This window comes from Dryobates pubescens, chromosome 1 (assembly GCF_014839835.1).
Source record: "Dryobates pubescens isolate bDryPub1 chromosome 1, bDryPub1.pri, whole genome shotgun sequence".
NCBI lineage: Eukaryota > Metazoa > Chordata > Aves > Piciformes > Picidae > Dryobates > Dryobates pubescens.
This window is the reverse complement of record NC_071612.1, coordinates 36,009,519-36,029,339: the sequence shown is the minus strand read 5'-3', so window position 1 is coordinate 36,029,339 and position 19,821 is coordinate 36,009,519. Positions and strand designations below refer to the sequence as shown.

The following is a 19,821-nucleotide window of genomic DNA, read 5'->3' as shown; positions in this document are numbered from 1 at the left end:
TTCTTGAGATGTAGTAAATAAATTAGCTTCAGAGTTCAAAGGCTAACCCTGAATATTCATTTGCTGCCTTCTAAGACCTGCTGTGACAGCACCAGAACAAGAGGACACAGTCTCAATCTGTGCCAGGAGAGGTTTAGGCTGGATGTTAGGAAGAAGTTCTTCATGGAAAGAGAGATTGGCCATTGGAATGGGCTGCCCAGGGAGGTGGTGGAGTCACCATCACTGGAGGTGTTTAGGAAGAGACTGGATGGGGTGCTTGGTGCCATGGTTTAGTTGATTAGATAGTGTTGGGTGATAGGTTGGACTTGATGATCTCAAAGGTCTTTTCCAACCTGGTTAATTCTATTCTATTCTATTCTATTCTATTCTATTCTATTCTATTCTATTCTATTCTATTCTATTCTATTCTATCAGTGAGTAGATGAAGCTCAGGCAGCACCACTGGTATGCCACTTGGGAACCACTGTCCTCAAAAGAAGACCCAAAACACCAAGGTATTTTAAATATGCATAAGATGTGACCTTCAGCAAGTTAAGGGAAGAGTAAAATTCACCAGTGAGTAAAAAGACTCATGAGTTTCTCCCTCCTTCTCTGCATCTCACATCTCCTTCCAGCTTGCACAACACGTTCATCAAGCCTGCCCGGCCAAAGGAAAACCCATCCTGAGAGCCTGCCCTGTTGTGCCTCTAGTATCTAGTCCAGGAGTCATTAATGATGCATCTCATGAATTCCTAGAACGGTTTTGGGTTGGAAGAGACATTAAAGATCATCTAGTTCCAACCCTTCTGCCATGAGCAGGGGCACCCTCCACTAAACCAGATTGCTCAGTGTCTTATCTAAGACATTAAACAGCAAATACATTCTGCAATGCATGTTAAGACAGCGGACTCTGCAAATGTGTTAGACCTTTTTGTGAGTGTGAGTAAAATATTAAAGACTCTCATGCCTCCAGTTTTGGTGCATGTAGGTAGGTTTTTTGGTGCGTTTTTTTGTTTTGTTTTTTATTGATTCCTTTCTTTTTGCTTTGCAAACAAGGAAACCAATGTGCAAATTCTCCTATGCTGCTGCCTCCTGACCCAGCTCTGCTGGAAACTCACAAAAGTGCTGGCTTTCAGATTTTAAACAGAGATGAAGGAGAAGGTGAAAGAGGAAACAAAGGAGAGGTCACCACTCAGGAGTGCTCTTCACTTCAGGGCTACACAAAGATACTAAAATATCTTTCTTTTTTTCCCCCCAATTATTAAGGTCATGTAAATTGCAGAATTGTTCTTGGCACATCAGATGCTCACGGATCCTGCTGAAAGTGCTGTGATGCCCATTGGGGTATTAAATATTTATCTTTGCAAGCTTTTCAAATTAGGTTTTTACTGTGACAGAAGAAAGGGATTTTTCACCACCCCCCCTCCCAAGTATTTAAATATTACATTGACTAAAAAAACCAAAAATACCACGGGAATCATTTTCTAAATCATCTTAAGAGAGGAGAAAAACTAAATATATATAATGGGTATATTGTTTCCTCATTAATCCTTGTAACTCAGCCACACCTGCAGTTCTTTAGCTGCTTTGCAGACACAGAGATAAATATAGTCTGTTCATTGCAAGGACTCTGCCTTACAAAAGACAAAAATTGGTGAAGGATAACCAGTTCAAACTGGTAGCAGGCACCTAATAGTAAAGAAGATAGAATGTTGGAGTTTTTTTTATTCTTTTGTTGGGGCTTTTCCCTGGCCCTTTTTATTCTATAATTTGAGTTCTCCAGTGATGGCATCAACTATAGAATAGAATAGAATAGAATAGACCAGACCAGGTTTGAAGAGACCTTCAAGATCACGGCATCCAACCTATCAGACAACACCATCTAATCAACTAAACCATGCAACCAAGTACCCTATCAAGTCTCCTCCTAAACACCTCCAATGATGGCAACTTCACCCTCTTCCCAGGCAGCACATTCCAATGGGCAATCACTCCCTCTATGAACAATTTCTTCCTAACATCCAGTCTGAACCTCCCCTGGCACAGCTTGAGACTGTGTCCTCTTGTTCTGGTGCTGGTTGCCTGGGAGAAGAGACCAGCCTCCGCCTATCTACAACCTCCCTTCAGGTAGTTGCAGACAGCAATAAGGTCTCCCCTGAGCCTCCTCTTCTCCAGGTTACAACCCCAGCTCCCTCAGCCTCTCCTCACAGGGCTGTGCCCTCAGCAATTTTGTTGCCCTTCCCTGTACATGTTTCAGCAACTCAACATCTTCCCTAAACTGAGGGGCCCAGAACTGGACACGAGACTCAAGGTTCCCGATACAGGCCAGGATGCCATTGGCCCTCTTGGCCGCCTGGGCACACTGCAGGGTCATGTTCAGCCTACCATCAACCAGCACCCCCAGGTCCCTCTCTGCCTGGCTGCTCTCCAGCCACTCTGACCCCAGCCTGTAGCACTGCATGGGGTTGTTGTGGCAACAGTGTGCAGAACATGGCACTTGGATGTGTTAAATTTCATGCCGTGAGCAACCAGGTTGCTCAAGGCCTCATCCAACCTGGCCTTGAACACCTCCAGGGAGGGGACATCCACAACCTCCCTGGGCAACCTGTGCCAGCATCACACCACACTTACTCGAAAGAATTTCTTCCTAATCGCCATTTGAAATCTGCCCTCCTCAAGCTTCAGTCCATTCCCTCTCATTCTATCACTACAAGCCCTTGTAAAAAGTCCCTTCTTGGCTTTCTTTTAGGCCCTCCTTCAGGTACTGGAAGGCTGCTTTATGGTCTCCCTGGAAACTTCTTTTCTCCAGACTGAACAGCTCCAACTGTTCAGAGGAAGCTGAACAAGATGCTCTGTAATCCATCCCACGTATTTCCCTCCTTGTAAAGCACTTGGCTTCCTTCCCTGCCTCCATTCCCTCTTGGTACTTGCAAGACAGGTAGACGGGAGAAAAACTCATTGGCTTCTGGCAAGGCTTTTGTTTGTGTGTTTTATAAGAAGCCCTTACAGTAACTCAAATAAAATGCTCCAGAACAGTTTGATCAAAACAAACCAATCTCCCAAAGACTCACTGCAAACAAAAAACTCTCTACAAAACCCAGGAAGACTCAAACCCCACTCACAAGGCACCAGACATACCTGAGTATACAACATACAAGAAACATTCTTGTGTTCAAAGTACACTACAAGACCAAAAACCTACTACTACTTTGTGGCCTCAAACTGAATACAAATGTTGGCATGACTCAGAAGTGATGGCAGACCTTGATGCAGATTTCAGCACCAGAAAACACAAGGCCTCAGAGAAAGGTGATGTCCTTACCCACAGCAGGGGCTTGAATCTAGATGGTCTTTAAGGTCCTTTTCAACCCAACCCATGCTGTGATATCACAATTAGCTTATCATCAGTATAATAGAAGTGTGTGTATATATCTATATATATCTATCATAGAATCAATATGGTTGGCAAAGACATCAGAGATCATCAAGTCCAACCTGTCACCCAACACCTCATGACTACTAAGCCATGGCACCAAGTGCCACGTCCAATCCCTTTTTCAACACCTCTAGGGACGGTGACTCCACCACCTCCCTGGGCAACACATTCCAATGGCTAACAACTCTCTCCTCACCTAGAGCCTAAACTTCCCCTGGCACAGTTTGAGACTGTGTCCTCTTGTTGTGGTGCACCAACATTCACCTGGCTACAACCTCCCTTCAGGTAGTTGTAGACAGCAAGAAGGTCTCCCCTGAGCCTCCTCTTCTCCAGGCTAAACAACCCCAGCTCCCTCAGCCTCTCCTCACAGGGCTGTGCTCCAGGCCTCTCCCCAGCCTCACTGCCCTTCTCTGGACACATTCAAGAGTCTCAACGTCCTTCTTAAATTGAGGGGCCCAGAACTGGACACAGTACTCAAGGTGTGGCCTAACCAGTGCTGAGTACAGGGCACAATGACTTCCCTGCTCCTGCTGGCCACACTATTTCTGATGTAGGCCAGGGTGCCATTGGCTCTTGTTCTGGTGCTGGTTGCCTGGGAGAACACGCCAGCCCCTGCCTGTCTACAACCCCCCTTCAGGTAGTTGTAGAGAGCAAGAAGGTCTCCCCTGAGCCTCCTCTTCTCCAGGCTAAGCAACCCCAGCTCCCTCAGCCTCTCCTCACAGGGCTTGTGCTCCAAATTAGCAGGGAAAAAGGCCATTTTATCATAAACTACTACCCAAAAAGACAGGTGAAGGGGAATGAAAACACAGTCATCCCAGCTCAGTCTTACCATTCTGGGGAACATACACTTGCATAGCTGCAAATCTAATTAACATTTCAGGGTTAATGGTCCGTAGCCAAAGAACCAAACTCATAAATGTTGCAGTCTGGACTCTCTAAAGGGCTGTAAACCTCCCTGGCAGCACAGCTCTGATCCAAAATGCCACCTAAAGCTGGGGAGGTTTGAAGGAACGAATGAACTGTGGATGACACTTGTGCTCTTGGCATCGGCAAGCCTTCACCACAGGGTAGGGTTCTGCACTGCAGGAGCTTTTCCAAGAGGAATGCTGGAAGGAGCTTTGACAAGAAGGCAGAACCATGACAAATCTCTGCACACAAAGGCCACGCTCTAGCTGCTGCCTCACACAGTGCTAAGCATGTATCTTTAAAACTCACAAAAATTAAGTAATCAAGAAAACCAAAGCAAATACAAACCCCTACTAGATGGAGAACAGGAAATCAATTACACATTGCTGGTGGCAAAGTAGCAAGGCAAAGTGGATGGACCTTAAGGGCACGGGGAGAAAAGACCCACATCACAGGGAGAAAAGGGATGAGAACACCACTTTCAGAATGATAAAGTCATGAACATTACAAAACCAGGCACTGATTGCTTTTCAGGTCACACAGCAGTTGGCAGCCACTATGAAAACCTACACTAAAGCATGTCTGCCTTGATGATTTAAATTGGTGCTACTCATTTCTTCTCCACCTCTGAGCCTACAGGACTTGGATTTGAGCAGTTTCCTTCTGTTTCCCCTTTATTTTTCTCCTTTTTAAAGGTTGTGTCTGTATTTAGTAAGGCCTTTTCTCACAGACCATTGAGCAGGCCTGTGCCTGAGATAGAACATGTAGGGCACAATTAACCTTTTCTTGTGCAGCCAACACAACCCTGGAAATTCCACCTACATTTTCTGGGAAAGAAAATGTTCAGTTGTTGTGGGTTTTTTTGGTTTGTTTTTTTTTCTTTTCTTTTCTTTTGTTTTTTAAATGGTTTAAAAATAAAACAGATTGTCATAGAACGGTTTGGGTTGTAAGGGACCTGCCAAGGTCATCCAGTCCAATCCCCCTGCAGTAAGCAGGGACATCCTCCACTACAGCAGGTTGCCCAGAGCCCTGTCAAGCCTGACCTTGAACATCTCCAGGGATGGGGCCCCAACTACCTCCCTGAGCAACCCATTCCAGTGTTCCACCACCTTCAAGTAAAGAACTTGTTCCTCACATCCAATCTAAATCCACTCTTCTCTAATTTCAAACCACTGGCCCCTGTCCTGTAACTGTAGGCCTTTGTATACCGTCTATCTGCAACCTTCTTGTAGGCCCCCTTCAGGCACTGGAAGGCTGCTATTAGGTCTGCCTGGAGCCTTCTCTTCTCCAGGTTGAACACCCCCAGCTCCCTCAGCCTGTCTTTGTAGCAGAAGTACTCCAGCCCCCTGATCATTCTTGTGGCCCTCTCTGGACCCACTCCATCAGGTCCATGTCTCTCCTGTGCTGAGGGCTCCAGAGATGGATGCAGTATGCCAGGTGAGGTCTCACCAGAGCAGAGTAAAGTGGCAGAATCACCTCTCTGGATCTGCTGGCCATGCTTCTTTTGATGCAGCCCAGGATGCCACTGGCCTTCTGGGCTGCAAGTGAACATTGTTGGCTCATGTCTAGCTTCTCATGCACCAGCACCCCCAAATCCTTTTCTGCAGGGCTGCTCTCAATTTTGTCATCCCCCAGCCTTTATTGATAGCCACAATTGCCCTGACCTAGGTCATATTATTTCCTGCTCTGGAAGATCAAGTATCATAAAATATAACTACTCTGCTATGAGGAAGAAGTATGTTCCAGTGGATCTGCCTGCCATACATCAAGAAAGCTTGCACTGATTCCAGATGAAAATATTGGAGATGATCAACGCTAAGCTGAGTAACAAAAGAATAATAAGATCTTATGCAATTAATGAACAAGCAAACACTCTCATTCAACTGCCACACATAGACTGCAAAGCATCCCTTTTCCCAGAGAAATACTGACACTTGTCACAGAAAAATTCTTAATTATAGGAAATTGAACATGCAGAATCAAACCCACACTAAGAGGATTTGTCAACATTTGCAGCTTTCTGTTGCAGTTCACGTTGTGTTATTTGGATTGCTGAAAATGTGGATGCAATACAAAAAGCAAGCAGACAGAGATTCAGGTCACAACAGAATTTAGAAATCCACTGGTAATACCTATTTCAAGCAGCTTATTATAAACTAAACTTCTGTGCAACCAGAGCTTTACAAATATTGTAAAATAACCTTGGTAAGAAATTACCTCTCCAAAGCAGGTCAATATTAGAATAGACTAGAGCAGATTAGACTAAACAAGACTAGACTAGACTAGAATTAACCAGGTTGGAAGAGACCTTTGAGATCATTGAGTCCAACCTATCATCCAACACCATCTAATCAACTAAACCATGGCACCAAGCACCCCAAGTCTATTCCTAAACACCTCCAGGGATGGTGACTCCACCACCTCCCTGCGCAGCACATTCCAATGGGCAATCTCTCTTTCTGTGAAAAACTTCTTCCTAACATCAAGCCTAAACCTCCCCTGGCACAGATTGAGACTGTGTCCTCTTGTTCTGGTGCTGGTTGCCTAGGAGAAGAGACCAACCCCCACCTGACTACAACCTCCCTTCAGGTAGTTGTAGAGAGCAAGGAGGTCTCCCCTGAGTCTCCTCTTCTCCAGGCTAAGCAACCCCCAGCTCCCTCAGCCTCTCCTCACAGGGCTGTGCTCCAAACCCCTCCCCAGCTTTGTTGCCCTTCTCTGGACACCTTCCAGCAACTCAACATCTTTCCTAAACTGAGGGGCCCAGAACTGGACACAGGACTCAAGATGTGGTCTAAGCACTGCTGAGTACAGGGTCAGAATGACCTCCCTGCTCCTGCTGGCCACACTGTTCCTGATGCTGGCCAGGATGCCATTGGCTTTCTAGCCACCTGGGCACATTGAACTTTCTCCTCTCACAGTCCCTTACTGCAACACACTACAGGCTCTTTTTTTTTGCCAACCTCACAAACTCCAATGTGTAGGATGACAAAAGTCTCTCTCTTGGTTTGAGTTTAATATTCCTGTCTCAGTGCTTCCTGCTGGCTGACAGCCAGAGGTCAAACCTGCTCTATGAAGGCAAGAAAATGTTGAAAATACATTGTGCTGGTTCAAGATGGTTTTTTTTAATCCCAATTTCTTATTCATTGCTGTATTTCTGAATCAAATAAAAAAATCTAGCCAATTGAGCACAAAATACAATGGCCACTATTATCCTCTACTAATACCCTTTTGCTATATGCAGCTCTGAAGGAGAAATTAAAATCACTTTATTATTTTCTCCAGTTTTCTCAGTAAAGAAGAGATTTCATTTTAGATGCTTTGCAGATACCTTTGCTTCACATCCTAAAGGGATGGGGTTTGCAATGTTTGCTTGGTGCTAAGGGTGTTTTGGGTTCAATTTTAACACACTGAAATGAAGGTCATGCTTCCTCAGGGAAGAAAAGGCAGTCATACATTTTCACCAGAAACTAATAAAGGATGAGAGCTGTAAAGATGCTCACATCAGGGTCCATCTTGGAGAAGAGCTGAACAGCTGGGAGAACTCAGGCAGGTTTCATTATTCTGGCACACACCACAATGACCCCAATAAACACAGCCCTGTTGTTAGCATAGCCCTGCAGGAGCTTACAGAGCAGCACAGAAGCTCTGCTTTCATTTCTTAAAAACTAATGCTCTGCACTTTCAACTTTAACCTTCAATGTTGTGTTTTTTCTGATGAGGGCTCTTCTGCAGGCTGATAGCTTTAATCAGTTCTAAGGTAGCCAGCAGCACTTTATTTAGTACTGCGGTGCATAAATTCAAAAGTATTATGCATGACACCCAGCTTGAAGGAAAAAAACCTGTAGGTGAACTCTGGACTTTACTGAATCAATGGAGAAAACCCTTCCATCTTCACTAGGGTCAGGGTTTCATGTCTCTTTAGAAGCCACATTGTTCGGAGCAATTTGCTAAGAGTAATTTGGGGATTTTTGCACAAATTATCTTTATAATGGGATCCAAAGTCAATGAAGTTAAATCACTGTTGATTGATTCCCACTTTGAAAAAGACTCAACTAAACATGAATCCTGAGTCCACAAATCTCGAGCCCTGCTGGACCTCTCACATTTAAGGACCCACTTCCAGTGTGCACTTGCAGCCCAGAAAGCAAATCACATCCTGGGCTGCATCAAGAGAAGCATAGCCAGCAGGTCAAGGGAGATGATTCTCAGCCTCTACGCCAATTCTGGTGAGACCCCAGCTGGAGTACTCCAGCTCCAGTTCTGGAGCCCCTATTACAGGAAGGCTCTGGAGGTGCTGGAACATGTCCAGAGAAGGGCCACGAGGATGAGCAGAGGGCTGGAGCTGTTCTGCTATGAGGACAGACTGAGGGAGTTGGGGCTGTTTAGTCTGGAGAAGAGAAGGCTCCGAGGAAACCTAATTGTGGCCTTCCAGTATCTGAAGAGGGCTACAAGAAAGCTGGGGAGGGACTTTTTAGGGTGTCAGGGACTAGGGAGAATGGAAAAAACATAGAAATGGGTAGATTCAGACTGGATGTTATGAAGAAGTTCTTCCCCATGAGGGTGGTGAGATACTGGCACAGGTTCTCCTGGAGGTTTTTAAGGCCAGGCTGGATGTGGCTCTGAGCAACCTGATCTAGTGTGAGGTGTCCCTGCCCATGGCAGTGGCTTGGAGCTAGATGATCCTTGAGGTCCCTTCCAACCCTAACAATTCTCTGATTCGATGCTGCACCATGGAGCAATCATCTTCAAGCATATGGAACAGCATGTACCTACGTAGGATCAGTGTGGCATGATGAGGTACTGCATATCTCATGGTTTTATGTCTCTTAAAAAGACAAATATTATCTCCCTTTCCCTTTTCTCTTGGATCAAACACAGGAAATTTTGGCAAGGAAGACTTATGGGTTTTAAAGTGACACTCAGGGCTAGAACTAATACCAGAATAAATGCATGCTGGTTAGAGCTACCTTTGTCATCCAACAGCATTCATTAAAATTCTACTTGAATTAACTTTCTCCAGAAATGTACCTTTCAGTAGGTCCACAATGGATAAACGACCCACCAAGCTTGTACCCTGCTGTTTTCAACCTGAGTACATGCAATATATAACACAGATAAATATATGTATACACACATATAACCACACATTCTGTGCTTTTTCCAGTAAAAAAAAATATTCCATGAATTGGGAAACTGTGACACTGCAGACAAGAGCAGGCTGTTGCCCTGAGCCACTAAACTGACAAACTAATGTAAATAATTGAAGAGAAATATAAAAACATCATCTCAGCAGTTCACTTTGTAGCAGCAAGATGAGGAACAGACCTTCAAGAGGCAGTTCACAACCAACAAGGCATTCTACAGCTGGAGCTGACAGAGGCTGTATATTGTTTTAGAGGTGAAATGTGTGGTCTCCAGTGGGGAGTATGAAGGGCTGCAAGCTGTAATTAAGCCTGAAAGATGCTTGGTGAGCTGGCAGGAAAATCAGTAGAGGCTGAGCTAAACTGGGAGCTGCCTGAGTACTGAATCCTTTGGTCTGCAGAGCAGCAAGGGGAGTCTTTTGCCTGTGGGACATGAGTATGATGAAGATGCCTTCTTTCCACAGTTTCTTCCCACTCCTGAGGGTTCCTTCATCAATCATACACAAAGTACTGCTGACCCAGAAAGATTTTACAGTGCTGCACCACAGAACAGTGAAAAAAATGTGATTAAAATTGATGTAACCAAGAAAAATTAAAACATTAGGAAGTTCAGATTCTTCCAAGAAAAGAAATTAAATCTCTTTAGAGTAGCAGCCAGGTTTTTCTTGTGTTCTGCTCAACAACCATGGTTTGTTAAATGGTTGTATAGAGGAATGTGCTGTATTACGGACTCCAGCCAAGAAAAAGTGCACCATGCATCTCCATCACAAACAGCACTGAAGATGACATTGGCACTTGGACCTAGTAAAGCAACAGACAAATCTTAAACAGGTATCACTGGGAAAAAAGGCACCATTAAAAACCAAGAAAATACCCACAAAAAAGCCCAACCTAAATATCAGGTGTATTCATGTTTTCTCAAATGTGGCCAGCACTTCTGCAGGTCAAGGGAGGTGATTCTCTCCCTCTGCTCCACTCTGGTGAGCCCCCACCTAGAGGACTGCATCCAGTTCTGGAGCCCCTATTACAAGAGGGATATGGATGTGCTGAAGGAGAAGAGAAGGGCCATGAGGATGATCAGAGGGGCTGGAGCTGCTCTTCTATGAGGACAGACTGAGGGAGTTGGGGCTGTTCAGTCTGGAGAAGAGAAGGCTCCAAGGACACCTAATTGTGGCCTTCCAGTATCTGAAGGGTGCCTACAAGAAAGCTGGGGAGGGACTTTTTAGGGTGTCAGGTGACAGGTCTAGGGGGAATGGAAAGAAATAGAAATGGGTAGATTCAGATTGGATGTTAGGAAGAAGTTCTTCCCCATGAGGGTGGTGAGATACTGGAACAGGTTGCCCAGGGAGGTGGGAGAAGCCTCATCCTTGGAGGTTTTTAAGGCCAGGCTGGATGTGGTTGTGAGCAAACTGATGTAGTGTGAGGCAAGCAGTACCAGAACAAGAGGACACAGTCTCAGGCTGCGCCAGGGGAGGTTCAGGCTGGATGTTAGAAAAAAGTTCTATACAGAAAGAGTGATTGCACATTGGAATGGGCTGCCTGGGGAGGTGGTGGAGTCGCCATCACTGGAGGTTTTCAGGAGAAGACTTGATGGGGTGCTTGGTGCCATGGGTTAGTTGTTTGGGCGGTGTTGGATTGGTTGATGGGTTGGACGCGATGATCTTGAAGGTCTCTTCCAACCTGGTTTATTCTATGTATTCTATGTATTCTATGTGTCCCTGCCCATGGCAGGGGGGTTGGAACTGGATGATCCTTGAGATCCCTTCCAACCCTAACAATTCTATGAGCTACAATTTTTACAGCTCTGTTTCACTTTGGAAATGGTTTCCTGTTACATAGGGGCCACAGCAGCACATTCAGTGCCCCACAGTTGTGATTTTGGAGGCAGTGCATGATGGTCTCAGCACTGCCTTTCCCAGCTGGCAACTAGGGATGCCACCTCCCCATGGAGACAGTGGTCACTGGTGGGCGACCTGAACTGCCTTAGCAACCAGGTCACTCATAGCACTAGCAAGGCAGTCATCACTTCAAGGGAAAAGTGTGACCCTCAAACTGGAGTATTGTGTCCAGTTCTGGGCTCCCCAGCTCAAGAGAGACAGGGAACTACCAGAGAGAGTCCAACATTGGGCAACAAAGATGAGGAGGGAACTGGAGCATCTCTCTTATGAGGAGAGACCTGGGGCTATTTACCATGGAAAAGAGAAGGCTGAGAGGAGATCTGATCAATGTTTACAAATACCTTAAGGGTGGGTGTCAAGAAGATGAGGCCAGCCATTTTTCACTGGTGCCCAGTGATAGGACAAGGGGCAATGGATACAAACTGGAACACAGGAAGTTCCATCTCAACATGAGGAAAAACTTCTTTAATGTGAGGATGACAAGAGCAGTGGAACAGGTTGCACAGAGAAGTTGTGGATTCTTTTTCTCTGGAGATATTCAGAACCCACTTCGACATGTTCCTATGTGACCTGCTCTCAGTGGTCCTGCTTTGCAATGGGGTTAGCCTGGATCTCCAGAGATCCCTTCCAACCCCTAGCATTCCATGATTCTATGATTTTTCTAAGAAAAGCTACAAGCAAAATTCCTCCCTCTACATCTCTCCTGCTGTCCAGTCATGTATACCCTGATCCTGCACAATAGGTTCACATCTAATTAGATCCCAGAGGCAGGTGGGATTTCTAGGAGTGAAAGACATGCAGCATTTTGCAGGATCTAATTATAAATCTTTAAGGGCTCAAGAAATAAAGCCACATTATCCCAGGTATTTCTATTATACACCTCACAATTAAACATCATTGCAACTCTGTATATAATTTAAAAAGTAAATTGATTAGATTTGGGAACACACTGCTATCTTTCTCTGCCCTGGAATAATCTTCATATTTGATTAAACAAGACTCAATTTGGGGACAAGGTAGAAGCAAATATCCTCTAGATGGAAATCTCTATTATGATTTACCTCACATCATCACCTAATGACACAATAGATGCCACTAGCAGTAAATATCAATCACAGAGCCATAATGAATGAGCTGACACAGGCTCCAAAAGTTCTGATGGACAAAGTGAAAAAGACAGTAAAAAAGATTTGTTGATGAGATTATTTTAGTGCTTTGCTCTGCTATTTCTAAAACTGCTTTTGAAGCAGAACGCTTTTGAGCACCTGCATCATTTACCTGCAGTGCTTCCTCAGTCAGCCAGGAGATGCTCCAGTGCTGCTAAAGGCAAACAGCCAAAGTTAGGAACAACCAACCAATTTAATAGCTGCCACTTCCATCACTCACCATTGCTCCCCAGAAGCTGCAAGGATGGAAAGATGGATAAACCTTTGCTGTACCACAATAACTGTCAAGACTGACTCCTGTGTCCAGTTCTAGGCCCCTCAATTTAAGAAGGACACTGAGACACTTGGGTGTGTCCAGAGAAGGGCAACGAGGCTGGGGAGAGGTCTGGAGCACAAGCTCTATGAGGAGAGGTTGAGGGAGCTGGGGTTGTTCAGCCTGGAGAAGAGGAGGCTCAGGGGAGACCTTATTGCTCTCTACCTGAAGGGAGGTTGTAGACAGGTGGGGGTTGGTCTCTTCTCCCAGGCAACCAGCACCAGAACAAGAGGACACAGTCTCAAGCTGTGCCAGGCAAAGTTTAGGCTGGATGTTAGGAAGAAGTTCTTCATAGAAAGAGAGATTGGCCATTGGAATGGGCTGCCCAGGGAGGTAGTGCAGTCACCATCACTGGAGGTGTTTAAGAGGAGACTGGATGAGGCACTTGGTGCCATGGTTTAGTTGATTAGATGGTGTTGGATGATAGGTTGGACTTGATGATCTCAAAGGTCTACTCCAACCTGGTTAATTCTATTCTAGTCTAGTCTAGTCTATTCTACTTAATTCTTCCTCTGTGGTTCTTTTGATTTAAAACACTTAAGATCATCAATTAAGGAAGATCCAGGAGCACTGAGCATAATCTGTTTTCTTGCATTTTGTGAAACCATTTGCACACCATCTCATCCATACAAAACTCAGTATCTCCAAAGACACAGTTAATTATTTATTGGCAGTAGTTTAGAACAATGCAAACACTAATTAGGCTAACCCCCAAAACACCAAATTCTGTTGTACCCAGGAAACTTTCAGCTACTGGCAATAAGATTCTTTAAAAAACAAACCAAAACAAAGCAAACTAAACCAACCAACTCCTTCCTGACCAAGGCGCCATTCAAATTGTTGAGATGAACAAAACCTTTCTGCCACTCTTACAAACATTGATCATAACTACGGCTTGAGTTGCAATTAGAGTGATCACCTCTTAAGGAGCTAAGAAAAACTAAGCAAATTAAATTCTGTGTCAGGAACTTTCCAATAGAGAATAAGGACATTGTAAAAGCTACCCTAACAAGATCACAGGAAAACTTCAAGTGACAAATCTGATTGTCCATGGTTAAAAAATTAAGGACAGAAAATACAGAGTTGCTGTCAAGGTCAGGGAAACAAGAACTCACCAGAAGATGGCAATCCTCCTAGGCTCATTATGAATAATTACCATCTTGTTTACATTAATAAAACTAAGCTGAAGAAGAGAGAATTATCTGCTCTGAATGCATTAGAAGATAGCTAAACAGAAAAAGTTGAGGTCAAAAGGTTTTTGACAATCAAAGGAAGGTAATGCTTGAATCAGTTTGTCAGTAAAACTGGTTAAGGGGGGGGGAAAAGAACACTAAAAAATGTTTAAAACTTGAAATTAATACATGAGAGAATATATTGTGGTACTAAGGGCCACAGCTGAGCATTTTCCAATTAAATGAATTCTAGGATTCTAAAATTTGTTCTGGTCCTCTCCCCTCTAACACATCCTATTTCCTAGGGAATGAAAACCAAGGATTGGAGAGGGACTGTTTCTGATGGCCTGCAGTAATAGGACGAGGTGCTTGGTGCCATGGTTTAGTTGATTAGATACTGTTGAATGATAGGTTGGTGGATGGTAGGTTGGATTTGATGATCTTAAAGGTCTTTTCCAACCTGGTTAATTCTATTCTACTCTATTCTACCCTATACAACTACCTGAAGGGAGGTTGTAAGTTGTAGCAACGATGGGGTTGGTCTCTTCTCCCAGGCAACCAGCACCAGAACAAGAGGACACAGTCTCAAGCTGTGCCAGGGGAGGTTTAGGCTTGAAGTGAGGAGAAAGTTCTTCTCAGAAAGAGTTCTTGGCCATTGGAATGTGCTGCCCAGGGAGGTGGTGGAGTCACCATCCCTGGAGGTGTTCAAAAAGGGATTGGATGTGGCACTTGAAGCTATGATGTACTTAGACATGAGGTGTTGGGTGACAGGTTGGACTTGATGATCTTTGAGCTTTTTTCCAACCTTACTAATTCTATGATTCTATGAGGGGCAAAGGTTTGAAATTAGGGAAGAGCAGATTGAGACTGGATGTGAGGAAAAAGTTCTTTACAAGGAAAGTGGCTGAGCACTGGAATGGGTTGCTCAGAGAGGTGGTTGAGACCCCATCCTGGAGATATTCAAAGTGAGGCTTGACAGGGCTCTGGATGACCTGATCTAGTTGAGGATGGCCCTGCTCACTGCAGAGGGGTTGGACTAGATAACCTTTGGAGGTCCCTTCCAACCTGGGTGATTCTATGATTGTTTTTGAAAAACAACAACTCCTATTCCAAAACTAAGCAGCAGTAACATTTTGGAACAAAAACTGTTGAGGATACCCAATTTTTCTTTTAGATTTATTTACTTTTGTTTGTTTGGTTAGTTTTTTTGCAAGGGAACTTAGTATGCAATAAACTTCTCAGACTTAATTAAGGCCATTAACAGAAATCAAGTTAACTGAGGAGTTTTGTGGTGTTTCATGAGCTCATGAGAAGATTATATGGGGCACAAGATGGACTGTGAATGGAAAATGCTGAATGCTCCCGGTGTGCACTAGTAACTTTAAAAGTTATTCTGTCTGGGAAAAGGAATAATGGACTTCGATGTGAAAAGAGGATCTTGTCTTGATGTCACCAGGCATGACAAAAACTCCTCCTCTCTGGTTAAGCCTTCACTTGCATCAGAAACCAGACTCATCTCCATCACCAAGGAGACAAGCTGATTATTTACAAATGATCCTGTGTCTTGCCAGGATATTTGCTTCTGGAGAAGACCAGAAACAAGCAAATGTAGGATGCTTGATCAAAAACACACAAAACATACCTGCCTCCACAACAAGAAAAGCAGCAGAGAGAGGGAGATTAACTCCTTGGGGGGCAGATATTGTTTGTAAAATCATTTCAGTAGGGCTATTTACAGGCCACTTTCATGACAGACAGCAGTGGATGCACAAGTCAGCACCTCAGAAACATGCCTCACATCACACCAGAAGGTCCAACTGGGTAAGCCCTAAAATTCAGGTAATCCATAGGAGTTCCTTCCACGTCTCCAACTGTGCTTTCATTCACCTGTGGGTAAGTCACTATATTTAAATATTGGGTATCAGCATATCCTACCTCTACCCCCCGTGGAAGTAGTCTCCTCTTCCTCTGAGATCCTAAGCATTTATTAGTTTGTAAACTAGAAAACATACTTTTGGAACAACTGCCTATTACTTCCACAGGTAAAGAAACATTCTTCCCACTTTGAGATATCAATAGATAGCTGAAACCGCTCTAAAATGGCAAGGCTGGAAAGCAAAACTCTGCTGAACAGGCTAATGTGGACAGGGAACTTGAAAATCCATGCTTGGCACAGAAAGACTAAATTAAGGCTTAGCAGAAAACAACATTTAAAAGGAGACCACAAAGGCAAGCCCAAATAGGTCAAATCTGACAAGATTTTGAAGGAATTGTCACATGAGCTTTCTACTTTTCATGCAATTCCTGGGGCACAGACAGGCTTCTCCCAGGAGGTGCAGTTTCATTACATAGAATCATAGGATGGTCTGGGCTGGAAGGGACCTCCAAAGGTCATCCAGTCCAACTCCCTCTGTAGTCAGCAGGGGCATCCCCAACCAGATCAGGTAGATCAGGTTGCCCAGAGCCCTGTTGAGCCTCACTGAATATCTCCAGGGATAGGACCCCAACCACCTCCCTGGGCAACCTGCTCCAGTATTCCACTATCCTCATGGTAAAGAACCTGTGACCGAGGAAAAGATTTAGCATCTTTCTATATTTTTGCTCTGGCCACCATAATTTACAAAAACATGAAAAGAGACAGTCCAAAGGAATTTACAGTCCAGGACTGGTAAAAGCATCTTTTTACCTCCCTTGAAACTCAATTAGTAAGGCACAGGTTGCTTTAGAAATTAACCAGAAAGGTTATGATCTGTCTCCTGGGAGGTACCAATTCAAAACCCATTTCTAGTGCGTGTTTCACATGCAGAATTAGAATCCTTCTCAAGCACAAGGAGCCACCTCTTCAAAATATTCCTACCCAAAGAAACTACTGAACTCAAGAAGCTGGATGCAATAATTTTCCCCTTTCTCCTCCTGTTTTATGGCCTTGTGCAGACAATCTGCACCAAGATGCCAAGGATAGGAAGCTCGGAACTGCACCTTAAGCAAGTGGTACACAAGGAAACGCTTGCTGCCTGTTGACAACATCCAACGCTTAACTGCCTGGCTGCAAAAATCACCTTGCTGACGAGAATTATACGAATTAGATGACAGAGATTTCCCCAAACTGACGTTTTTGCAGTGCTTCTATCTTTGCAGGAGCTGACAGATGCTGTGGGAAGACAACTACTGCAGCATTCCACAAGGTGGCATCGTTCCCTTTGCTGAAAGACAGCATTGCTCAGCGCCATTCAGGAAATTCAACTCAGCTGGTTTTTTTGTCAGAATTACTGACCGCTGTCATGGATAGGCTTAAAAACTCTAAAACATCTCTAATAAGGTTCATTTCAGCAAATTCTTTCTTTAACAAGTTTAAAAACTCCTTCCTTCTCTTATTCTGAAATGAAGAAAAAATATCTGTGCTTGCTGCAAAACAAAAAAAGCTTCAATCCAATAAAGTTAAGGTATGTTGTGTGGCAGAGGAAAGCCTGAGAGGCTAAAAAAGTCTGATTTTCCAAGTCTCAGGTCATCAGTTCCAAATCCCACCAGGTTCTTTCAGTCTCATAATATTTTGGGTAAAACAGGCTAGCAAGGAATCCATCCATGCTACCTTCCACCATCCCTTTCCCATCCATGTGAGAATTAAAGACCTCAGAGCATTTTCCACAGGTGAAGGAGCTGGGTTTGTTTAGCCTGGAGAAGAGGAGGCTCAGCAGAGACCTTATTGCTCTCTACAACTACCTGAAGGAAGGTTGTAGCCAGTAGGGGGTTGGTCTCTTCTCTGAGGCAACCAGCACCAGAACAAGAGGACACAGTCTCAAACTGCACCAGGGGAAGTTTAGGCTCGAGGTGAGGAGAAAGTTCTTCACAGAGAGAGTGGTTAGCCATTGGAATGGGCTTCCATCCTGATTGATTCTATGATTCTCCTTGCTGTTTGTAGTCCACTTCCTATCCCTGTGACATTTTGGGCATGCAGCAGCTGCTTGTCCTCTCCTCAGGGCAGAGGGAGGTACACTGAACAGCCTCTCTTGCTGCAAAGCAACATCACATCTGCTGAGCTTCACCAGCAGGACCACATATACAACCACTGTTGCCTCTGCACAGCATCCCCATCAGGCAATGACAACTGCCAGGTAAGGTGCTTTGACACAAGTAACCCAAAAGAAACCCAACCAACCAGAAACAACCCCCCCAATATGTATAGCTCCTCCTCTTTTCCTTGTCTTGCTCTTCTCAAGCCACTTCTGTGACTGTTTCAGTGATCCACTGAAGCATCATCAGCATGGTTTTGCCTAAACAGGAGAAACAAGCCAGCTGTGATAGACAAAAAAAGGACAAGCTTTTGGCTCTGAACCATTTCACAAAGGCTGCATGGGTATCAGTCCCATAAATTTTGAAACTGAAACAGCAAGCCAGAGAGGGAAAGGGGATGATGACACACCAGTCACTCATCCACACAAACACTGCCATGAAGGCTTCTAATTCCACCCAGTGCAAACCAGCTGGAGGAGTCAGACATATCAAAATACTGCCTCCCTATAATGCTTTCCATACCATAAGGCTTATCATGAACGGAAGAGCTGCTGGTTCTGAGCGCTGGTGCCTAATGCTCATCACTCTGCCAACTCCATTTACTGTGTTCAGAATTTAGAGCCTCTCATTGTAACCAACCCAGCTGAAAGCCTTGTTTTTCACTTGCCAGCCTGCCAAGCAAAACACATTTATTCACATCTGATTTAAGCATCACAAGCCAAATAATCAAGATGACAAAGAAGTTTAAGTACCCAGATCAGTCTGTTTTCTATCCTAAAATATATCATTAATGCTATTCTAATTATTAACTCCATTACATACTGTCTTCCTGCATATAAGTAGCTTCTGATCCTGTCAGTCACTGCATGTGTATGGCACAGCCAAAACAATTATTTAAATAACTTGGGATTTCCAATTATAGAGATTCACATACAGCCTGAAAAAATGGATGCAAGCACAAGGCAAAGCTATCAACAAGACAAGGCTGGAGATATGTATACAAGCATCCAAAAACCTTCTGCTGCTTCTTTCTCCCCAGTAACCTTAGATTATAACAGCAGAGGCTCCGATTCTTTTATGGTGCTTGTTCACATGATGGTTTTGCTTTCCTTTATGAATTTATCCTCAAACCGAGTTGCATTCTCTGTTCCAAAACACAATGTTCCTCCTTCTAGAAAAGAACTTCCTTGTTACTAGCTCTGAGTTCAAGAAACCACATAAACAAGGAAGAATACTTAAAAAAGGAATAAACTTGAGAATAAAGAGCAAATTCCATCACTGAATGCCCCAGGAAGCTATTCAGCCATAGTAAAAAACAGAGGCTTCTGTCACTCAGGACAGAAAACTCACTCAGTTGTGCAAGGGGTCAGTTTTTACAGTTCCACAGTAAAGTCCTGAGCTGTAACATTCAATTTCTTGGCTTCTGTAATTTTAAAGTCAGTCACACTTTCCTAAGCAAAGTGAATGAAGCTTTAAATCTGCAGATTCCTTTGATGGAACTGGTCTTGCATGGTCAGACTACACAGCACCAGGCGCACAGTTCGTTTCAAAGCACAGGGGACATTCTGCACCTTGAAAGTTATGGTTACAACTGCACATTTTTAATTGCTAGCACATTGTGGATCTTCATACAGACCTTGGATTCTGGATCACTGTTGATACTACAAGAATCATCATCATCAGATTGTGGTCCATTTCTGTAAAGAAAAAAAGAAAAGAAGATATAAAAATTACAGGACAGGACAAAACCACAGAATCACAGAATGCCAGGTTGGAGGGGACCTCAAGGATCATCTGGT

The 19,821-nt window shown here is 44.1% G+C and overlaps 1 protein-coding gene across 9 annotated transcripts in view; it reads right to left on the bottom strand.

Annotated features, from left to right (window-relative positions):
- The window catches only part of APBB2 (amyloid beta precursor protein binding family B member 2), a 128,552-nt gene that overhangs the window by 52,388 nt on the left and 56,343 nt on the right, over nucleotides 1-19,821 (bottom strand). For all 9 annotated transcript variants that reach the window (XM_054163815.1, XM_054163832.1, XM_054163821.1 and 6 more), the window contains one exon: nucleotides 19,659-19,719. In XM_054163815.1, the coding sequence (XP_054019790.1) occupies nucleotides 19,659-19,719 (61 nt within the window). The remainder of the gene's footprint in view (nucleotides 1-19,658; nucleotides 19,720-19,821) is intronic.